Source organism: Anopheles cruzii, chromosome 2 (genome assembly GCF_943734635.1).
Source record: "Anopheles cruzii chromosome 2, idAnoCruzAS_RS32_06, whole genome shotgun sequence".
Classification (NCBI taxonomy): Eukaryota; Metazoa; Arthropoda; class Insecta; order Diptera; family Culicidae; genus Anopheles; species Anopheles cruzii.
Window position 1 is genome coordinate 37,440,375 of NC_069144.1, and position 19,093 is coordinate 37,459,467.

Here is a 19,093-nt window from a genome sequence, read left to right on the forward strand (position 1 = left end):
TTCCGGACAGACGCAAACTGTTCCATATAGAGGTGCGGGTACAGCTCCGTGTGCCTGGTTAGAATATGACGCACCCAGTCATACTCAGTGTTAAGCCCCAGTTTGCACAGGTCACACTCCAGCATGGTGACCACCCGGCGCTGAAAAATGATAGAAAATGGGTGATAAGAAACGATGGGAAGTAATGATAAATTGGTATACAACTGAAAGAAACTTGCTACCTTTTCGATTTTTTTGCGGCAGAGAATGTTTGTGTCGTTGCCGTGGACCTGCACTACGTGCTGGATCCAAATGTCCGCCGCAGTAAACCGAAAACTGCACAGCTTACATGTCCAGGACGTGTTGGTGGTGTGTGAAATAGTGTGCTCCTCCAGCCGGGACATATCGTGATTTGCTTCGATTCTATGTGGCTCCCCTTCAGCGATGCTTTCGGGGGTTTCGTAACCGTTTCGATGGGTCCACTGTCTGATGGTAGTTTGGGCATTGAAGAGTGTTGTGGCCGCTTCCAAGACTGCTGCATCCGGTTCGCTCAGCTCCCTCTCGCCGCGTATCGTTTGTTCCTCCAGCGGTAGTGCTCTTACTGGATCCAGTTCTGCCGGTTCGAGTTTCACAAAGGACGGGTTAGGCGGTAGAGATTCTGGCTTGTTGACTCCATTTCTGATCGGTTCCATGGGCTGCTCATTTTGATCTTCATTGCTGATGATTAACCCTTGTTCCTCGTTGTCATCATCCGCGATACTTCCATCGGGATCATTCTGGGTCACATTGCCACCGCTCCCCATTACATTACCCTTACCCTTTTGGCCAGGATCGACGACGTCATTTTGTTTCCCCCTTCTGTCCTCCTCCTCCCCCTGCTCTTCTACCTCGTCGAAATCATTTTCGTAGAAGTCATTCGTAGAATGACTCGAAGACTCATTTTCATCGTCGCCGGAGTCCTCATTTTCATCGTCACCGGAGTCCTCGTCTTCGTCGCAGGAGTCATCGGAGTCCTCGTCGTAGCCAAAGTACTTGTCGTAACCGTAGTATTTGTCTTCGTGGTGTGAGTTTGTGTGTAGTTGCCCGCGAGATGAGTTGCCAGCGTCCTCGTCCGATTCATCACGATCATCATGCGACATCGTTGGAGAGTCGTCTTCATCGTCATCTGAATTGGACATCAGGAGGTCTCTGCCAATTGTCGAGGATACTTCCATCATTTCTAAATCACTAAACGTATCCTCAATGACAGGGGGCCGGGGCCGCTTTTTTCTAGGTGGCGATCCTTCCAGATGCACTGCTTCGTAAGTATTTCGCCGCTTGGCTTCGCCACGTGACTCCGATCCCCGTACCGACGATTCTTGTGTTTCCAGTATTGGTTCTTGCTCTTCCTCGGGCTCTTGCTCTTCCTCGGGCTCTTGCTCTTCCTCGGGATCTTGGTTTTGTTCTTGTTGTTGCCTTTCCTCCTTCCGCATGCCCTCAGTCTGGGCCCTGTTCCCCGGTTTTGGACGTTTCTTCGGCTCACCGCGACTTTCGCTCCAGAACCCTTGAATTTTGAGCAGGGTTCCGCAGCGCCATACTTCATCAAGGATATCGCTCCCAAGGCACACTTTTCCGGTGTACATGTACTGCAGCAGCATTTGCATCGAAGTCGGTGAAATATCCAATGGCAACATGATGGCCAACGAACCCGCCAATGTTGTCGGTGTTAGCTTTTCGAATATGGTCGAAAAATACTACGGAAGTTGGAAGCCAAAATATGATTACAAGGGAACAAACAAATTCTACAGGGTATTCCCCTTACCGAGCTCAGGTTAGCCAAGATGAACCGATGGGCTGGCATCATAACGGTGTCGCCGTCGTGACATGCGATGAGTGTAACGTCCGTCAGCATGTGATTGCTAACAAACAAAGCTCGATGAAGCAAGTAATAGCGGACATTTAGTAATATCATACCTGTACAGTTTAAACAAATAATCTTCCATCCTCTGCTGATGATAGAGGCCCTTGATTTCGTATTGTCCGGGTTTACCTTTGCGTGAATTATCTAAAGCAGGGACGGAGCAGAATTAGCACCAGCCAATCATCCCCACTCGTAGGCAATTGCATACCTGTGTTTGACGTGGGTTCGATCGTTGCTTCGATAGTTGGCTCCATGTAGCTGCAGGATGGGACGTTGTTGGGATGTTGCGGTTGCGGTTCCGGTTCTTCCGGCGGTTGCTCTTGTCCCTGCTCAGCCTGATCCACTGCGCCACCCGTCCCATTCACTAGCTCTTCGCCAGCGCCATTATCGTGCAAATACTCCTCATCTAGGTGTTCCTCGTTTATGTACTCGGACTCCGCCGGGAGCTCGGGCACTGGCAATGGGACCATTCCGTTCGTTTGCGGCGCACTGCCTGATGGCACGCTTCGTGGACGGTCCGGTAAGGTAAATTCCATGAAGTTGCCGATCTTAAAAAACAACGGCCATGTCGGTGCCAAGCCGGATGCGTGTGCAATCGCAGCTTCCTTCCTGTGTGTGGAAAGACAGTCCAAGTATTAGCTCCGGAAGGAAGAATTGCAGTTGCTGCACAACTTACTTAAACTTGACGGCCAGATTCTGTATGCGACCGCGTACATCTTCAATGGTCGCTCTCACTCCTGAACGAATTAAATCGTCCCTCATGCGAGCGTAGATTTTGTCATGGGTACGGGTTGTCTTTAGTTCATTATAGTACTGACTCCAGATGCGCACCAAAAGCTCCAGACTAGTCATCGACCAGCGATTCTTTTTTTTCGTACCGCTGCGCGTAGCACTCATTTTGCTCCCGTATCTTTTGTGACTGCAATTACAGCCTTCTAATAGAAACGTTTACTTTTTGACGAACAGGACAAATAATAGTTAACTTTTCTGCGTAACAACATAAACATTTAATGGCCAACGCTCAGTGACAGCACGGTCGACGAACAAAAATACTATACACGCCTTAACGTCAAACCGGTCATCGGCGCCATTACTGTTTTTTGCGTCCTTATTCTACAATAAACAAAATACCACAAGGTGATTCGTCAAACTATTCCTTCGCCGATTCTATTCCTTAGTTTTTTTAGATGCAATGTTGGGCTTTTATTGAAATTGGCGCAATAATGGCACCGCTAACTCTGCTGTACAATTTTTTAATATTGCATTGTAAGAATTAATCATACTGATCGTAGATCCATGTTTCAAAGTTGGTTGAATTTTTTTTTTCTTTAACTGCTACTCAACATAATCACAAAGAACCATAAAACCTGTTTCCTGTTTGGTTCTACGTAATTCTCCAAACCTTCCACTGCAAAGCGCATAAAGCATTCCCGACTTGAATGGCCAAACACCCTTAAAGCATTTCCAAATAAGAATTGTACGAAAATTAAACGCAGGGCTTCTTTGCGGCCACTTTCGACCCATTTTTTGACGGTTTAATCAAGCCGCTAAGCCACCGTTGCTGGGAACGGGGTCGAACGATCTCTTATGAACTGCCGTAACCCCGCCAGAACACCTGCTCGTTTCGTACACCTGCCCGCCGATGCCGACACCAAAAACACATTCACAAACGCTCCTGGTTGCAATTAAATATGATCCGCTGGATGCTGCCAGCCGTTTCTTTATTGGACACTTTTTATAGAAATAAAAAATATATAATAATAATAATAATTAGACCCGTATCGTGAAACAAATAAAATGAAGTTTTTGACAGGGGTGCAGCGTGGGTTCTACTCTTTTCCGCCTTTACTATTAGGTCCTACACACTGTTACACTAAGGCTTACGTTTATATAATTATCTACTCGTAACTGTTGCGTGATCTGCTGTTTTGCTACTAATATAGAAGCGGCATCATTCATAGCCAGTTGGGTAAAACAAAAGTAAAAAAGGGAGTATGCAATCGGAAAACTGAGTCGTGGGTAGCGTGCTTCTAAGCACATCGCACATCGTACATTAATCGATCGAGTTCGATGATGCTATGGAACGTATTTTGCTCATGTTGGGCAGAAGTTCTTCGGCTAAAAGAAAGAACAGTCGATGCGTTAGCTAAGCACCGGGTCATAGGACGTTTGCTGCGGGGCTGTTACCCGAAAATTGGGCCATTTGTTGCTGAAATTCAGCCGTACGTTCGGTGTGCGTGTGCAACACGTGCTGCGCCCAATCGGCGGCCGAGAAGAAGTATTTGTTGCAAAAATCGCATCGCATCGAATTTGGTGGATTTTCCTGGAGCAGCAGGATGTACAGAGAAAAATGAATTGTACAAAATGTGGTCGCGCTGATCCATTCGCGCCGATGATCTCAATCGCTTACCTCGTCTGTCATCCTGCTTCGCTTGCGTAGCACCTCGGCCGCATCGCCGTGTAAGCTGATAATGTGCTGCAGTAGATCGTCGGGATTAGTGAAGCAGGCGCTGCACAACTCACAGTGCAGCGACGACTGTGGCGTCGGTTGCTGCGATGTGTGAGACGTTGGCTGCTGCTGGTGGGACTTCGGATCGTCGGGCAACTGTTGCTGTTGATGCTGCTGCTGCTGTTGTTGTTGTTGATGCTGCTGCTGCTGCTGTTGTTGCTGTTGCTGTTGCTGTTGCAGTTGCAATTGCTGCTGTTGCAGTTGCTGCTGTTGCTGAAGTTGCGCAAGCTGCTCGACCAACTCGGCGGCCTGCATCGGTTGGTTTGTCTTTCCCTCACTCTCGCTGGCCTTCGCTTTCACTTCATCCGGCAAGATCATTACGTCCTCGTCTGAATCATTATCGTCATCCAGGTCATCCCATTCATTCGGTTCCTGCTTCACGTCCGAAACGCTGCTGAACAGTGCCGCCGCACCGTGGGCCATCGCGCGCATCGAGCTCGCATGCAAATCACGTTGGATCGCCGCTATTGCAAGCCGCTTCTGTTCGTCCAGCGTGTCCAGCGCCGAAGTTCCGGAATCGGATGCGACCTCCGAATGCTGATCGGTTTGCATCGACGTTTGCCGTGCCAGCCGGCTTTGGTCGGTGTCCTGCGACGAGCTGCCACCGCCGCCCAGCTTGCGGTGCATCTTTCGTCCATCGGCCCCATTCGTCCGCCGCTTGTGGTGGCCGACCGACGACGAAACGGATGCTTTGTTTTCGCTCCAGAAACCCCGTATCTTCAACAGCTCACCGCAGCGTAACACTTCGTCCACGTTGTATTCCGGCACAGACGACTGCCCCGTGTACATGTACTGCATTAGTATTTGCATCGTCTGATGAGACACGTTCGCCGGCAGTACGATGTAGGTATTGGAGTTTTGCGGTACATTAAGCTTTTCAAAAATGTTTGCAAAGTACTGCCAAAGGGAGTGCATCCGGGGTTAATAGATCGCACGAAAGCATAATGCCACCAGCTACTTACCATACTGAAGTTTCCAAGAACCATTTTGTGTGCTGGGATAGCGAACGTCTCTCCTTCGTGGCAGGTAACCAAGGTTACGTCCGCATACCGAGGATTGCTTTAGAGAAGATAAAAGGCGATTTGCAATCACCACTGTCTAACCAGCTTCCCACAACTCGCATGTCGAAACTTACAAGTACAGCTCGGTGAAAAAGTTGTCAATATTTTCTTGCCGATAGTTGCACTTCAGCTGGTAAACCTTCGAACGGCCCTCCGCTGGTTCTGCCGCAGGATACGTAGCTTGAATAATCGAAATAATTTTCCACAGTCAGAGGAAGCCAGAACAATGGTAGGTGGTTTCGAACAATTCTACTTTGTGCCAGCTCAAATCGCCCATTCTCACACCTCTTAAGCACAACGCGAGCAAGGGCAATTAAATATGGCCTTCCATGACTGAACCGGAGCCACTTGTAGCGCAACGAAGGAAAATGCTCACCTTCCATGCTTTCCTCTTGCGTTTCCGTTGCTTCGTCCAACGTTGTGTCGTTGCTCAGAATATTGTGAATCTTGGCGAACAGTGGCCACTTGGACGGCGAGCCACCTGCTAGAGTTGCCATCGATTCTTTCCTGTGGAACAGGGGGCACCGACCGCGGCATTAGCTTCGGCCCAAACAAGGGATCGCTCGCGGGGCAATAGTTACCTGTACTTGGCCGACAGATTATTGATCCGGATACGGATATCTTCGACCGTCACCTTGCAGCCGCTCTTCTCCAGCTTGTGCTTCATCTTGACGAAGATGTGGTCGTTCCGGCGGCACGATTTCAGCTCTCTGTAGTGCTCGGCCCACAGATCTATCAGCAGCTCGATCTTCGACATCGACCACCGGTTCTTTTTCTTCTTGTACATCTGGCTGAGCTCCATTTTTGGTGTCGATTCGACGATTAAAACCGTGCCCCCTTTACGCCTTTAGCAGCAGTGCTGTGGGTGCGCTAATTATGCCGTGGGTTTTTTTGTGTGACTCTTCCTCTCCCTTTTCCCTTTCTTTTTTTCCTTTTCTTTTCTCAACTTCTCCCCAGAGAACCAAGCGAAGCGTTGCTGCAACATAAACAAAATATGTGACATTTTTTTCTTTTTTTGTCGATGACAGCAGCGCTGTGTTTACAAAGCCATATCGGGTTAGCCATATTTTCTTGCATGAGCAGAAACGCTTCGTGAGAAGCATTTGTAGCTGGAAGCGTTGCTCGGAAAAACACAGGGTGTGAAGAAAAGGCCTTTCCGATCGACCATCTCAAACAACAATATTTTCCGGTTGTATTCCAAGACGCGGAGAGAGAGAGAGGGCGGAAGATTGAGCATAATGAGAGAAGAGGATACGGAAGCGCGCGAGGATTCTCTGTTTGTTGTTATATGTTTCATCGATTCGAACCGCGATCCTGTGGAAGTAACACACGCGGCCCTTGTTGAGAAAATAAAAATAAAAATAAGCGCGCTGTGTGTCCTGTGAACGGAGTCGTGTGAATTACGCGGGACGACCGGCGAAAAGTCTACTTCCAAGCGGTGCTTCCCGAGAAATCAATTTCATCAATTCATTTCATTTTTAAGAGCAGCAAAAAATCCGTAACCGCCAACTGAATCCAACTTGCGTGCCCCGTGGCGATCGTAGGTAAGTGGCAAGGATTTATTTCGCCGATTTCAAGTATCTGGGCAAAACTGCCATTCTTCGCCTCGTTGAAACATCTCATCTGCTTAGTTAGTTCAGGGTTCGTTTAATGCTAATCAATTTATCGATCCTTATTCTGGCAGTGAATGTGCAAACGGGGGTGGGGTGAACTCTTTGATTTTACGCCCCCCGGTGCACAGACTTCCATTTAGCTACTGGTGTATTGGGTGGTGTGTGGATATGGCATTCTGGTATCCCTACTGCTGAGGCATGGACTTCCTGGCGAAGTCCCTCGTAGCAATATGTTTTAAATTGTTTACTGTAAGAAGTGAATAACAGTAATTTAATTATTTACTCAAACATCCCTTTCGCGTCGATAGGCGGTATCGATTTATTGATTCGACAGTCTGTCGGGCGTTGGGTTTCACGAAAGGAGCCGACGATATCCCTGCGCGCTAGGTGTTTGTTATTACCGGTACGGTTCCCGCGTCGCGGTGCGGTCGATGCAGCATAAGGCTAAAAATTGATGGGGAAAGATTTGTTTGTTTGATCAATTTCTCTAGAAAAAGGGACCAGGAACGAGTAAGGAGAACGGGAACACGGCCAGCAATCAATTCTTGGTACGGGAGGTGATGGGAATAATTGATTCACTATCAAAATTCAGTCTCTCACTTATACTTTTTTTAAGGCAATATTTCCAACGAAACGCAGTATTGCAGAATATTTGCAGTCAACAATAATTTTATTTTTATTTTCTCAACAAGGGCAAAAAGTATTAGCAACTTTTCTATATTTAGTTAAGCGAAAGTATATATTGTCATTAGAAACTGAACTGAATCACTCACAGACCGGTTTCCCATTTGCGCCCTCTAAACCGTCTGACCGTCAGTAGTAGATAGAAGTAACTCCGTTGCTCCGGCTGGTAATGTGTAACGGGAATGCAGTTCGCCCTCTCTCGCCTAGCCTTCCTGCCCAAAGTCTTGGGTGAATTTATCGAGCTTCTTCATGTCGTCCTCGTTTACAGTGGGCTTTGTGTTGGTTACAGATTTCAGCATGTCGGCCATCGTTACGGCGGGCTCGTACAGTTTGTCGCCCGGAACATCGACCCACGTCATCTCGATCGCACCGGGATCGCCAGGGCTACACGGTACCAGTAAATCGTTGCAAATTGTTGTCTTGTCCACCGGCGACGGGCCCGTTACTTGCTTAAAATGTGTTGCTGTCTGTACCTTCCGGACCGGTATAAAGAGTGCCTCTCGTACAACAATCGAAATGTCCGAACCAGAGAATCTCTCCGTTTTGGCCGCCAGTGACCGCAAGTTTTCCTCCGTCAATGTGTGGGCCGTACTGCCAAGATGAAGCTTAAACATCATGAGCCGGGCAGGTTCATCTGGCAGCGGGATGTAAATACGTTTCTCGAAGCGGCGCCGTATGGCGGAATCAAGAATCCAAGGCGTATTGGTGGCTCCTAGTACCAGTATGTCCTCATTGTCGCTGCCCACGCCTTGCATCTGCACCAGAAACTGTGTTTTAATGCGTCGTGCACTTTCGCTCTCGTTGTCCGACCGGGCGGAGCACAGTGAATCTACTTCGTCGATGAAGATGATGCTCGGCCGGTGGCTACGGGCCAGCTCGAATAGGTTTTTCACAAGCTTCTCCGATTCACCGAGCCACTTCGAGACCAGGTCGGAGCTCGAGACGGAGAAGAAAGTCGAGTTGTTTGCCTCGGTTGCGACCGCTTTCGCTAGGTACGATTTACCCGTTCCGGGTGGGCCAAACAGCAGTATTCCCTTCCAGGGCATACGTTTCCCGGTGAACATATGCGGGAATTTAATCGGCAAAATGACTGCCTCCTTGAGAGCCGTTTTTGCTCCCTCGAGGCCGGCTACGTCGGACCACTTCACATTCGGCTTTTCGACCACGATTGAACCTTCCAGCTTGCTCTGCAGATTCTTCTTTTCCGCATCGTCGGAATCCGAATCGGAGCCGCCGTTCTTCTTGTCGTCCTTCGCGGCCCGTCCGTCGCCATCCTTTACCGGTTTCTTCTTGCCCTTTTTCAAGTACGCCTTCAACTTTTCCGCCCGATCCAGGTACTGGAAGCATTTGGCTCGTATCGAGTCCTTCGCTTTGTCACCCTGCGCTTCATCTGAAAATCAGGAAGCAAGTGGAAACTTAGCACGGGGCCTTTGACGAAACAACAACTGCACAGTAATGCGACAATGAAAAGACTTTGTCCCCGCTCGACACTTACATTTGATTGCATGCAGAAAGTACTCAACGCCATGCTCGTACAACCGCAGGGCTTCCTCATAATTTTTATTCCTGTCCTCTTCCGTAGCCTGAGTCACGATGTCGATGGCCTTCTGCAACGTTGCTCCGGCTGCCATTGCAAGGATCGGCAAGGGTTCCTATTCCGCGCAACGAAATAAATCTTACCAAAGTCACAGAATACACAGTTTCATGAAGCAACCGAATTAAGAAAGGCACTCCAAACGCCTGCTTTAACTAATTGCTGCGAACGAACAGTATTTGGGTTTGTTGTGCAAAACAAAACTGTCTACACAATTGGTCGGGATGTCTATTGGCAGTACATTGTGTTAGCAGGATATGGCAGCAGCGAAAGGAATGTCTATTCATCTTTTGCGCACAACATTCAAAAATCGTTACCACTGAATCGGTACTTTTTTAGAAACAGATAATAGAGACTCTTTTTTTTGGTTTATTGATTTTAATTAAACATTGAACGTCGCGCAAAAAAGTTTAAAGCTTATGAAGTCGATGCGCTAATTGAACGTAATTCATTCGTAAAATCGAGAAACGAACGGTTTTCGGAAAAATAATTATTTAGTATTTTAGAAAAACGTTGCCAATCAATTTAGGAACATAGAAAATTCCACTCATTCGATCGTTCAAACTTTAGGCATGTTTTGTGCGCTCAGGTGTGCCAACCCATTTTGCAGCTACCTTGGTTTCGTTCTTGTTTTGTGTACAGTTTTTTGTCAAGCGCTGTCAAACTGGTGCAACATGAAAAAGTAATTCAATTCACAGGACTCTAGATTGCCAGGCATTTTCAGTGGAAAACTTATCGACTTGTTGCGAATCAGAGAGTCTTTAAAACCGAACTGTCCCGGTGTGCCAAGCCCCGCACAGCTGGTTCGGTTGGTAAAGTGAGCCAGTTTGTCCGGAATTAGCTCACGCTGTGTGACCTTTTGCTCTGCGAACGCATGGTGTGCTGCGCGGACTGGGGATGTGAGAAAAATCGATAATTTTCAATTCGCTCCTCACGGTTCCAGTTCGGACCGATTGGGTGTGTGTGCACTACTGTGCTGCTAGCAGAATGGCCACCGCGAACCCGCCCGCCTATCACTGCATCGTTTGCACCCTGACGAAGATTCCTTTCGCTTCGTTGAGCAAAGAAAGCCAACAGAAAATCGTTCGCAATGGGCGCCCAACGCCGAAAATGCGTAACCTTACGTCGCGCTGTCTGAATTCCCTTAACCTGAACGTACACGATTGGATGACCGGTTGCGATCGCGACCGGAAGCTCTACTGCTGGCCGTGTCTGCTGTTCAACACGTCCGAGTACGACGTGTGGGGCAAACGCGGTTTTGGTGACTTTTATCGGCTTTCCTTGGCGACGATCGATCATACGAAGGACGTGTCGCACCAGGCGAAGAGCAAAACACTGAAACTGTGGACCGAAACGGCCTGCGAGCAGAGCGACAGCAGTGGGGCCGAGGAAGACGTGGAGTGCATTCCGGAGCTTGACTTTCTCAATGCCTCCGCCTCCGAGCTGGACGAAGAGATAGACGTGAAACCGAACGTTGAGGCGCTGAACGCGGCGATTGGTTTCTCGCAGCATCTGTCCGGGCAAGTGGTGGATCTGTGTGAAACGGCCGAAGATGGCAGTGGAATGGACTTTTCCAGAACTGCGGCAATTAATGCGAACAGTCAGGAGTTGGGAGAAAACAGTCGCACCAGCAACGCATCGTCCAGTGCCGCGGGGCAAGGGACGATGGCGGACGATTTAGCACGTATCTACAGTACGTTTCCCGGTTTAGAGCTAACGCGATACACGTCTTTTGAAGGGTTTATTCCACACACCAGTCATGTTGTGTCCGTTTTCTTTTTCAGAAACCCCTTTCCCCGAAGTAGCGAATCCTATGATGTCACAGTCGGTTCAGAACGGTACGGAAAAGTACCAACTTAAATGGCACTCGCATCATCAGAACATGAACGTTTCGTTGTCCAATCTCTACAAGTAAGTATGACACACCCTATGGACGGGTCCACCAACGGGCTTTGAGCACGGGCATTTCTCATTTTAGAAACGATCGGTACGCCGACGTCATGCTGCTAACGTGCAGTGGGGAAGAAAGCTATGCGATACCTGCCCACAAACTGATACTTGGAACTTCCAGCTTGGTAAGCACCTATCGCAGCCACACACCTGCCTGCGGACTGACGCCTTCTATTTCGCACCCAGTACTTTGCAAACATTTTCGACAAAAACGCAGTACCGACGAATGCGATCACCTACATCGTGCTTCCACCCGATCTGACGCACCGCTCGATGCAGATTCTTATACAGTACATGTACACCGGCGAGTCGACCGTCTCGACGGACATCCTCAACGAGGTGCTGCGCGGCGGAGATATACTGAAAATCCGTGGACTCTGGCGAAACGATTGCTCAAAAACGGCTTCCAATGCTTCCGACGGCAACAAGGAGCACCCGCTGGGTGAATCCGCGAGTCGGTTCGTTAGCCCCGTCACCGTTAACCTGCCGCAGGTGTCCCCGGCACCAGTGTTTGCGTCGGGAACGGGACTGATAAATATTAAGCGTGACGTAGCGATCGATCCGGGCGAGCGACGACGGACCGGGTCCGCCGACGACGGGATCCGACGTTCGTACAAAAATCAGGAAAACATCCTTCACCCGAACGGTGGTGACCCGTCGCAGCAACAAGCGCAACCAAGAAATCATTCCCCACTACCCGGTGAACATTCGTTTCCGGTTCACGAACATCCACGGCGAAGCGCCAAACAAGAAGCAGAGAATGTGGGAAATTCTACACCGAACTCGTCAGCAGGACCGCCCCCGGGGGGTGCATCGGCAATACCGGCGGAGTTGAACTTTCTCAACGTCAAAGCGGAACCGGTCGAGTGGATGGATGTGAGAGCGGGTGAACTGCCCCAGCTTTCCGGTGCGGTGAGCCCCGCTGGCCAGAAGGCAGCCGCCGGGAGCCAATCAGCGGAGCTGCAAGTGAAAGTCGAAGCCGAATCGGGAGCGGACCATTCGCGGCCATCTTCCAGCTCCTCTGCCGAGCAACCGACATACTCACCGTTGACCTGCGAGCTGTGCGCCGAAACATTTACCGTCCCCGGCGAGTGGGTTCGCCACATTGAGGGCCACGGCGATACTTCGCACGCGTTGCCGAAACGCAGGCGACGAACGGAAGAGGTAACGCGTTGCCCGTGTAGAGTGTGGTAGAGTATTTATTTTCTCTTTTACAATCAACATTTACCTTCGTTCGTAGTCCGAAGACGCTGACATAACGGCGGCGCTGCGATGTGACCTGTGTGCGACGTTCTACGTAACACCCGCCGATTGGGTGCGCCATGTTCAGAGTGCGCACACGGAAACGGAACTGGCCATTTCGAACAAACGGCAGGCGTATCCGCGATACGGTGCCACGTCAAACTCCACACACCACCAGTCTTCACCGACGACGGCCGCCGACGACGAGCCGGGTGCGCAGCAGCAGGATAAGCTGTGCACCGTTTGTAATAAATCGTTCCCATCCTGCGCCAGCATGATCGTGCACAGGCGCACGCACACCGGTAGGTGACCGGAAGCGACACACGGGACTGAATGATTAAATATATTTTGTTGTTCCTTCATTTTTTAGGCGAAAAACCATTCTACTGCGACACGTGTAACAAAGGGTTCAACGTTAAGTCGAATCTTCTGCGACATCTGCGAACGCTTCACAACCAGCACGGCGAGCTTCCCGCTTCACCGCACACCGATGCTGCGGACAGTCACGGCTCCGAGTGACGTGGCTGGGGGAAGGGGGTATCGAAACCGGACGGTTAACGAAGCAATTGAACTCTGGTCGGTTGTTTGCTCTTCCTGTGCAGTATCGAAACTTATTTATTTTCTATTAAGGCTTTACTCTGTGTACTGTGTAACACCCCTGAGAAGCATTCTACCCGCATCGAGAACAGGCAGCGAGAGGCGGTTAAGTCATGGCAATATTGTGAAAATATTGTTTCAAATATCTGTTCTTCTCCTTTCTGCCTTTTGTTTTGTAATAAAACGTAAATTATACTGCGAAATGCCTCTTCTCGATTCTGTTTGTCTACGAAAACAAAGAAAGCGATGGCCACCCCGGCCACGGTTGCTATACCTCGGCGGCGGCGGTTTCTGCGTCGCATAAGTTTGCTTTGTTTTCAAAAATTGCGCCTCAAGCCAGCTGCGGAGAAGTGAACCCAGCAGTGTAACCGAGGGGCGCTTGACATTTTCACGTGAGCGAAACAACAGAACTCGCTGCGCTTATAATCACCTTCACGTTTACGTACAACTGCAGGCCGCATTATTTACGACTCGGGTAAAGAACCATTCTTTCCGCGGGCTTCGCATCTGCTCCATTTTGGACGCCATTCCCTAGAAAGTGCACGGCAGTGCGGAGATTAACGACGGTTAGCGGTGAAAGCGGTCATATCGGGGCCCCTTAGCAACGCACGCCCCCCGTGCAAGTGAATCACTGCGGTCGGTGGGAGTCAGCCAGTTTGTGCGTGTGTATGGTGTTACCCTTTTAGTCAATAACCTTCCGCGGCACGGAAAAGAAGAGGTTTCCTTTTCGGCACCGCCACCGCGTTTGACCGTTGTCGAATCCTTGCCCCTCGGCGGGGCACCCTTTCAGTGGCAAGTGGCGACCCACCTGGCAAAACTGGCATGGATAGGCGCATTCATTGGTCGGCCAAGGAGGTCGAAGAAATGATCGAGAGCCTGAAAGAACGTGAGTTGGTGATTACGTTGTCGTTATGGCACCGAATGGTGTACAGCTGGCTCGTGGCGGGGGGGGTTAGGAAACCGAAAAACTAATGCGCGGTGCTTTGCTGCGGACGCGACTTTGGTCTGTTTTCTTGCAGGTGAAATCCTGTGTCAACCGGAAGGGAAGCAGCATCGCGCGCCCGATGCCTTCAAGGTCGTGGCGAACGATATGCGTCGGAAGGGTTTGTTTCGTTCGCCGGAACAAATCCGCGCCAAGCTTCGCATCTTGCGGAAGGACTACTTCAAGGCGCTCCGGTCCGGCTCGAAGATTCAGTACCAGGCGTGCGAATATTTTACCTCTCTGCACGATCTTTTCACCGATGCGCAACGCAAGATGGAGGACAGAAAGATTCAACAGCTGCGCCGTCTAAAACAGCTGCAACATCAGCAGATGCTGCATCAGCTGCACCAGCAACAGCAGCAACTACAGAAACCAGAGCAACCGCAGCAAAAGCAGGAAAAGCAACCGTTGCTGAGCAACAATAGCAACGCCGCTATCAGTAACCATCAACGGGCGCAGCAACAGAACCACCGGACGTCGGCAACTAGGACTAAAGCTAGCAGAAGTAGTAGTGTGTCGCACAGTGTCGAGAGCGATGTACAACAGCCGGCCACGGTTGGTGTCGTGCCGGTCGCGGCTCATCCCGTGCCGCCGGCGGTTCGTCCCGTGCCGCCGGCGGTTGGTCCTGTGCCGGCGGCGGCGGTTGGTCCCGTGCCAGTCGCGGTGAGTCCAGTGCCGGTCACGAACGGTCCCTGTAGTACATTCAATGGCAGTGTTAGTGTGCAGGGGCCGGCCCCGACGGCTCCACCGGAACCGCTGCCGGACAAGTACCATCTCAAGCTGAACGAGTACTTACCAAGTCTAAACACTTCGCTGGCCAATCTGTGCAAGTGAGTAATCAGTGTGGACCATGTTGTCGTCGGTGTGATGTGGTGCTATGCAATCGGCCAACAGGCAGCTGCACCGAACGAAAGCACAATCAATCACACAATCAACCGATCGCCGAATCTACAATCAATTGCCTTTACTTTTGTTTCGTTCCTCAATTCCGTCCGCCGTGTTCGCTGATCAACCCTTCGCTGATGCCAGAAACGAACGATATGCGGACGTTATGTTGCTGGTTTGCAATGACGAGGAGCACATCTCCATTCCCGCCCACCGGCTCGTGCTGGGAACGTTCAGTTCGGTACGTGTGGTAAATCCCATCCGATGACCTTCGATCTGTAAATGCGTTTCCTAATCGTTCACTTCACGTGTTTCTCTCTGTTTCCCCGTGCCCTTGCTTCTTTTTGGGTTTCTTTTCCTTTGCAGTACTTCGCCACCATCTTCGAGCGTACCGCGCACATGGCCCCGCAAAGTATGATGTACATCGTGCTGCCGCCGCTCGTGACACGGTCCGCCGTCCAGAGCCTTCTGCACTACATGTACTCGGGCGAGGCGATCGTGCCGACCGACAGTTTGGGCGATGTGATGCTCTCCGGTGAGCTGCTGCGCGTTCATGGCTTCTGCAAGAGCAAACCGCCGGGCATGTTGTCGCAGAAGGCGCCACCGTCTCTGACCTCCGTACCGTTGATGTCGGTGACGCGAAATCTGACCCTAAACCATACGGTGCAGGAGGAAATTCGGCCGCCGACGATACCGGTCATTGCAGCACCGGTCATCGAGCAAGCGGAACCGGAGGGACCACAGCAGCAGCAGCAGCAGCTGCCACCGTTGCAACCACCTGTCATCGAGAGGCCTCCGTCGGTATTGGAGCGAGATCGTGAAAGAGAACGCGAACGTGAGCGAGCCCAAGAACAGGAAAGAGAACGTGAAAAGGAACTTGAAAGAGAACGTGAAAAAGAACGTGAAAAAGAACGTGAAAAGGAGCTTGAAAAGGAACGTGAAAAGGAACGTGAAAAAGAACGGCAACGCGAAAGAGAACGGGAGCGCGAACTGGACAGGGAGCGGCAGCGTGAGCGAGAACGCGAGCGACTCAACAACCTGGAGCGAGTTCCGGTGAACGAGCTCGAGGAGCTGGAAAAGTTTGCACCCTGCAGGATACTGGCCGATACCGAACTGCTCGAAGTTAACGGCGGATCAGAAGCGATGGCGGAGGATCACGACAGTGACCGCGATTCACGTTCGCCGACTCCCCAGCCGGTGGTTTTGCGGGAGAAAAATAAGCCAAAACTAGACATCATCGAGAGCTTGTGTAGCATCGAAACGACAACGTCGGACGAATCGATGCTGGAAATTGTAACAAATGGACCGGAATCGTCACCGTTCAGTAACCGTGCACAGAACAGCCCGAGAAGTGCGCGAAGCAGCCCCAGGCTGGAGTCTATCATCGAGTCGGATAGCGAGGATCTGGACTTGCCGAACAGTGGTGACATTACATTGCAGCTGGTTCCGCGACCCGGGAACGATCCGCTGGACGATCCGCATCATGTCAGCACGTCCGTCGATCACCTGGTGTACTCCCCGCTCAGTTGCCAGCTGTGCAAAGAAACGTTCTCGACACCGACCGACTGGGTGCAGCATGTTTACGGTCACTGCAACGATGACGCGTTACGAGCAAAGCGAAGGCGATTATCGGTGAACAATAGCGTAGGTTGCGGGTGGTGGTGGTCGTAGATATTGAGCATCTCGAGCATTGTGCTAATCGAGTTTTTCTTTCTTTCGGGCGGAATCTTTGCAGAGGCTCGGCGATGACGCGGCGCTTCGGTGCGACATGTGTTCGTCGTATTTCAGCGATACCAACGATTGGCTTGGGCACGTCGTTGTTGCGCACGAGGACTGCATGAACGATTGTCTCATGTCGCTACCGTTTAACACGTTCGAGGGAAAAGTGAACTTTCCTGCGATTTGAGTCTAAAGAGTCTGGAGCACGTATGGCGTAAGCTTGATCTACTGTAGATTTACGCTAGGTTTACACGCTAAGAGTATATATGTATCGTATCTGTGCCGCGGATACAGGAATCGTTGAGGCGTACGGTCGTGGCACGGGATGGATCCACGACCGGACCGGCAGTTTAATTTTATTGTACACAAGCATCATGTAATTTAATAGAATCTTACAGTAAAACTCAATCAGTAAAACTACTGTGTCGTGGTCTATTGTCTATTCGAAACGGTTTATCATTAGCTTTTCTTTTCGTGATGCGATTATGGGGTTTGACGTAACCCTGAGAGCGCCCCTTGTGCTGTCAGTTGTAATGTTTACATTTTTAAAAGTTCCGCCTATTTTGCGCGTCCCACCAAACTGACAGCATTGAGTGGCTTGGCCGCGCATAACAGCATAACATTTAAAAAACCGTACCTGCAAACTGATGGGACTTTCGGTTTAATTATCAAACCAAAAGTTCGCTCGTTTAAATTACTCACCATTGCAAAAGAGGTTTTATTTTGTTTAGCACAGCATGTATTTCAAATGTTATCTACATCAAGCGCAGAGAATCCGAAAATAAAATAATTAAATGTGAATCACACAGAGGTAATGTTTTTTGCATTGATCATATTGAGAAGCGCTGCTGTTGCACTTTACTTCATTCCAGTCGAGGTCGTTTGGCATCGTTACTGTAAAACAAGAACTTATTTGTCGTGAACGTGTCTATGGAAAAAGAAAGAATGTAAAACTGTGAGAAGGAAGCAGCTACTGAAGCTGTCGCTCAAGGGGAACGTTTGAAAGCCTCCCGAAAGTATAAACACACATTGAACGCATTTGTTAGGAGCAACCCGTGGAATGGCACAAAAGAAAACACAGAAACATACGCATATACAGTGTACAAAGGATGAACTTGGATTTACTTCAATTTATTGGAACCCTGAAAGGGAGGGTCCCCGAACGCAGACATGTTTTAAAGGCTTCTGCATGGATGCCTCTTGCTGATAAAGGTGTTAGTAATACGCAAGTCACCAGGTGTGGCGTGATGTTGCACTCATTCGCAGATAAACAGCCGGCGCACTGGTGGCTGCCTTGGAATGAACGCTGAAATGCTTACGCTAGGATATCGTAGTTGTTTTCTCCGTTCTTGCGGCTCTGCAAGAATTTCGTGTGGTTTTCGGTCGATATGAACGACTCCTTGACGGCATCGTCCTTTTCCATCAGGTCCCGCCACGTTAGCTAGCGGTAATGGAAAGTGAATAGGCGTAAAGATTTCGTTTCCGTCACTCTCGGTAGCGTTCGTTCCCCGACTTACCAGCTTCCCGAACCGCTCCTTGTCCAGTTCGTACTTGTCGCCGAGCGCGAATTTGAGCAAATCAACACGCTCACACCACGGCCAAATCATGTAGTCGAGCATACCCGGCTTATCACCGCCGAAGTATGGTGTGGCGCGTGTTTTCAGTTCCTTCTCGAAAATGTCCAGCCCGCTCCCGAACTCGGTGATGGCACCGGGCGGAATTCCGTCGGTGGAGAAGAGGATACGATAGTACGGCGAGATGACCGCCCCATTGAACCGTTCGATCAAGATACGGTCCTGCGCTTTACGGAACGGATCGGTTGGGTAGAGCTTCCGCTGCTGGGCCGAATAGGCCTCCTCGATGTAGTCAGCAAGCACTAGCGATTCGTAGAGTGTGACCGCATCCTTGCCCGGTACCTCTAGCGCGGGCACCTTGCCGAGTGGATTCTTGTCGAAGTACCACTCGGGTTTTTCGCTCAGATTGATGAAGATCGTGTGGTAAGGGATTTTCTTCGCATCCAGTATCAGGTGCACCCGCTGGGCGTAGGGACAGAAACGCATCGAGTACATCCGCAGTTTACCATCGTTCGGCAGTACCGGAGGTGTAGAACCTAACAGATAAGAAAGAAGCAATCAGTACCGCAGCGAAATAATTAGGAATGTTTGCCGGACTGACCGAAAAAAGCTTATCTACCACGATTAGAAAAGGCTAGCCAACATACGGGTGCCGACCGATTTTGCCACTCATTGTCTTCCACTATCGGAAGCCAACTTCAACGGGCTATGATATGAGGTAAGCAATACCTCATCGTTGGCCGGTTGATGACATCAGCGCACTAAATATACCTCATCGATGGTGGCAAAAGAAGTATGGAGGCT

The 19,093-nt window shown here is 50.1% G+C and overlaps 6 protein-coding genes across 7 annotated transcripts; 2 read left to right on the forward strand and 4 right to left on the reverse strand.

Annotated features, from left to right (window-relative positions):
• Nucleotides 1-8: 8 nt before the first annotated feature.
• Nucleotides 9-2,349, reverse strand: LOC128279001 (protein jim lovell-like; the record flags this gene model as incomplete). The annotated part of the gene is made up of 5 exons (XM_053017723.1): nt 2,088-2,349; nt 1,933-2,023; nt 1,781-1,877; nt 222-1,712; nt 9-140 (listed from the first exon to the last, which is right to left on the reverse strand). Coding segments are annotated over exons 1-5 (2,073 nt in total), but the record flags the coding sequence as incomplete, so codon positions are not given.
• A 1,309-nt stretch (nt 2,350-3,658) lies between these two features.
• On the reverse strand, nt 3,659-6,280 carry LOC128278036 (putative mediator of RNA polymerase II transcription subunit 26). Its single transcript, XM_053016672.1, has 7 exons — nt 6,031-6,280; nt 5,826-5,956; nt 5,524-5,629; nt 5,351-5,447; nt 4,290-5,285; nt 4,067-4,202; nt 3,659-3,997 (listed from the first exon to the last, which is right to left on the reverse strand). Exons 1-7 carry the CDS (start codon nt 6,249-6,251, stop codon nt 3,933-3,935), a joined length of 1,752 nt encoding a protein of 583 aa, XP_052872632.1. The 5' UTR covers nt 6,252-6,280; the 3' UTR covers nt 3,659-3,932.
• Nucleotides 6,281-7,224: 944 nt separating this feature from the next.
• On the reverse strand, nt 7,225-9,459 carry LOC128276333 (vacuolar protein sorting-associated protein 4-like). Of its 2 annotated transcripts, XR_008269364.1 has the most exons (4): nt 9,242-9,459; nt 7,836-9,136; nt 7,464-7,506; nt 7,225-7,309 (listed from the first exon to the last, which is right to left on the reverse strand). XR_008269364.1 is itself a non-coding variant. In XM_053014803.1 (2 exons), the coding sequence occupies exons 1-2, from the start codon at nt 9,375-9,377 to the stop codon at nt 7,950-7,952; spliced, it is 1,323 nt and encodes a 440-aa protein (XP_052870763.1). In that variant the 5' UTR covers nt 9,378-9,459; the 3' UTR covers nt 7,714-7,949. The 2 variants fall into 2 exon arrangements, 1 of the variants encoding a protein (XP_052870763.1); XM_053014803.1 differs by lacking the exons at nt 7,225-7,309; nt 7,464-7,506 and having other exon boundaries at nt 7,714-9,136.
• Nucleotides 9,460-10,281: 822 nt separating this feature from the next.
• On the forward strand, nt 10,282-13,231 carry LOC128276323 (zinc finger and BTB domain-containing protein 18-like). Its single transcript, XM_053014793.1, has 6 exons — nt 10,282-11,033; nt 11,125-11,251; nt 11,319-11,415; nt 11,477-12,454; nt 12,531-12,834; nt 12,903-13,231. The coding sequence occupies exons 1-6, from the start codon at nt 10,328-10,330 to the stop codon at nt 13,049-13,051; spliced, it is 2,361 nt and encodes a 786-aa protein (XP_052870753.1). The 5' UTR covers nt 10,282-10,327; the 3' UTR covers nt 13,052-13,231.
• A 720-nt stretch (nt 13,232-13,951) lies between these two features.
• Nucleotides 13,952-17,055, forward strand: LOC128278183 (histone-lysine N-methyltransferase, H3 lysine-79 specific-like). Its single transcript, XM_053016853.1, has 5 exons — nt 13,952-14,015; nt 14,149-14,941; nt 15,141-15,237; nt 15,363-16,640; nt 16,732-17,055. Exons 1-5 carry the CDS (start codon nt 13,952-13,954, stop codon nt 16,900-16,902), a joined length of 2,403 nt encoding a protein of 800 aa, XP_052872813.1. The 3' UTR covers nt 16,903-17,055.
• Nucleotides 17,056-17,481: 426 nt separating this feature from the next.
• LOC128277744 (pyrimidodiazepine synthase-like) lies at nt 17,482-18,970 on the reverse strand. Its single transcript, XM_053016252.1, has 4 exons — nt 18,891-18,970; nt 18,233-18,825; nt 18,035-18,156; nt 17,482-17,609 (listed from the first exon to the last, which is right to left on the reverse strand). Exons 2-4 carry the CDS (start codon nt 18,782-18,784, stop codon nt 17,579-17,581), a joined length of 705 nt encoding a protein of 234 aa, XP_052872212.1. The 5' UTR covers nt 18,785-18,825; nt 18,891-18,970; the 3' UTR covers nt 17,482-17,578.
• Nucleotides 18,971-19,093: the final 123 nt, after the last annotated feature.

Excerpts from the sequence above, each read along its gene's own strand:
- LOC128277744 (XM_053016252.1), bottom strand. The coding sequence starts at position 18,784 with ATGTACTCGATGCGTTTCTGTCCCTACGCCCAGCGGGTGCACCTGATA. Across the intron at positions 18,157-18,232 it reads AGGAGCGGTTCGGGAAGCTG|CTAACGTGGCGGGACCTGAT; the intron begins GTAAGTCGGGGA and ends CATTACCGCTAG. Across the intron at positions 17,610-18,034 it reads AACAACTACGATATCCTAGC|TAACGATGCCAAACGACCTC; the intron begins GTAAGCATTTCA and ends CTTGTTTTACAG.
- LOC128278036 (XM_053016672.1), bottom strand. The coding sequence starts at position 6,251 with ATGGAGCTCAGCCAGATGTACAAGAAGAAAAAGAACCGGTGGTCGATG. Across the intron at positions 5,630-5,825 it reads GCAAGAGGAAAGCATGGAAG|CTACGTATCCTGCGGCAGAA; the intron begins GTGAGCATTTTC and ends CGATTATTCAAG. Across the intron at positions 5,286-5,350 it reads TTCTTGGAAACTTCAGTATG|TACTTTGCAAACATTTTTGA; the intron begins GTAAGTAGCTGG and ends TCCCTTTGGCAG.
- LOC128278183 (XM_053016853.1), top strand. The coding sequence starts at position 13,952 with ATGGATAGGCGCATTCATTGGTCGGCCAAGGAGGTCGAAGAAATGATC. Across the intron at positions 14,942-15,140 it reads TCGCTGGCCAATCTGTGCAA|AAACGAACGATATGCGGACG; the intron begins GTGAGTAATCAG and ends CGCTGATGCCAG. Across the intron at positions 16,641-16,731 it reads GATTATCGGTGAACAATAGC|AGGCTCGGCGATGACGCGGC; the intron begins GTAGGTTGCGGG and ends GAATCTTTGCAG.
- LOC128276333 (XM_053014803.1), bottom strand. The coding sequence starts at position 9,377 with ATGGCAGCCGGAGCAACGTTGCAGAAGGCCATCGACATCGTGACTCAG. Across the intron at positions 9,137-9,241 it reads CTTTCTGCATGCAATCAAAT|ATGAAGCGCAGGGTGACAAA; the intron begins GTAAGTGTCGAG and ends CCTGATTTTCAG.
- LOC128276323 (XM_053014793.1), top strand. The coding sequence starts at position 10,328 with ATGGCCACCGCGAACCCGCCCGCCTATCACTGCATCGTTTGCACCCTG. Across the intron at positions 12,455-12,530 it reads GCAGGCGACGAACGGAAGAG|TCCGAAGACGCTGACATAAC; the intron begins GTAACGCGTTGC and ends CTTCGTTCGTAG. Across the intron at positions 12,835-12,902 it reads GCACAGGCGCACGCACACCG|GCGAAAAACCATTCTACTGC; the intron begins GTAGGTGACCGG and ends TTCATTTTTTAG.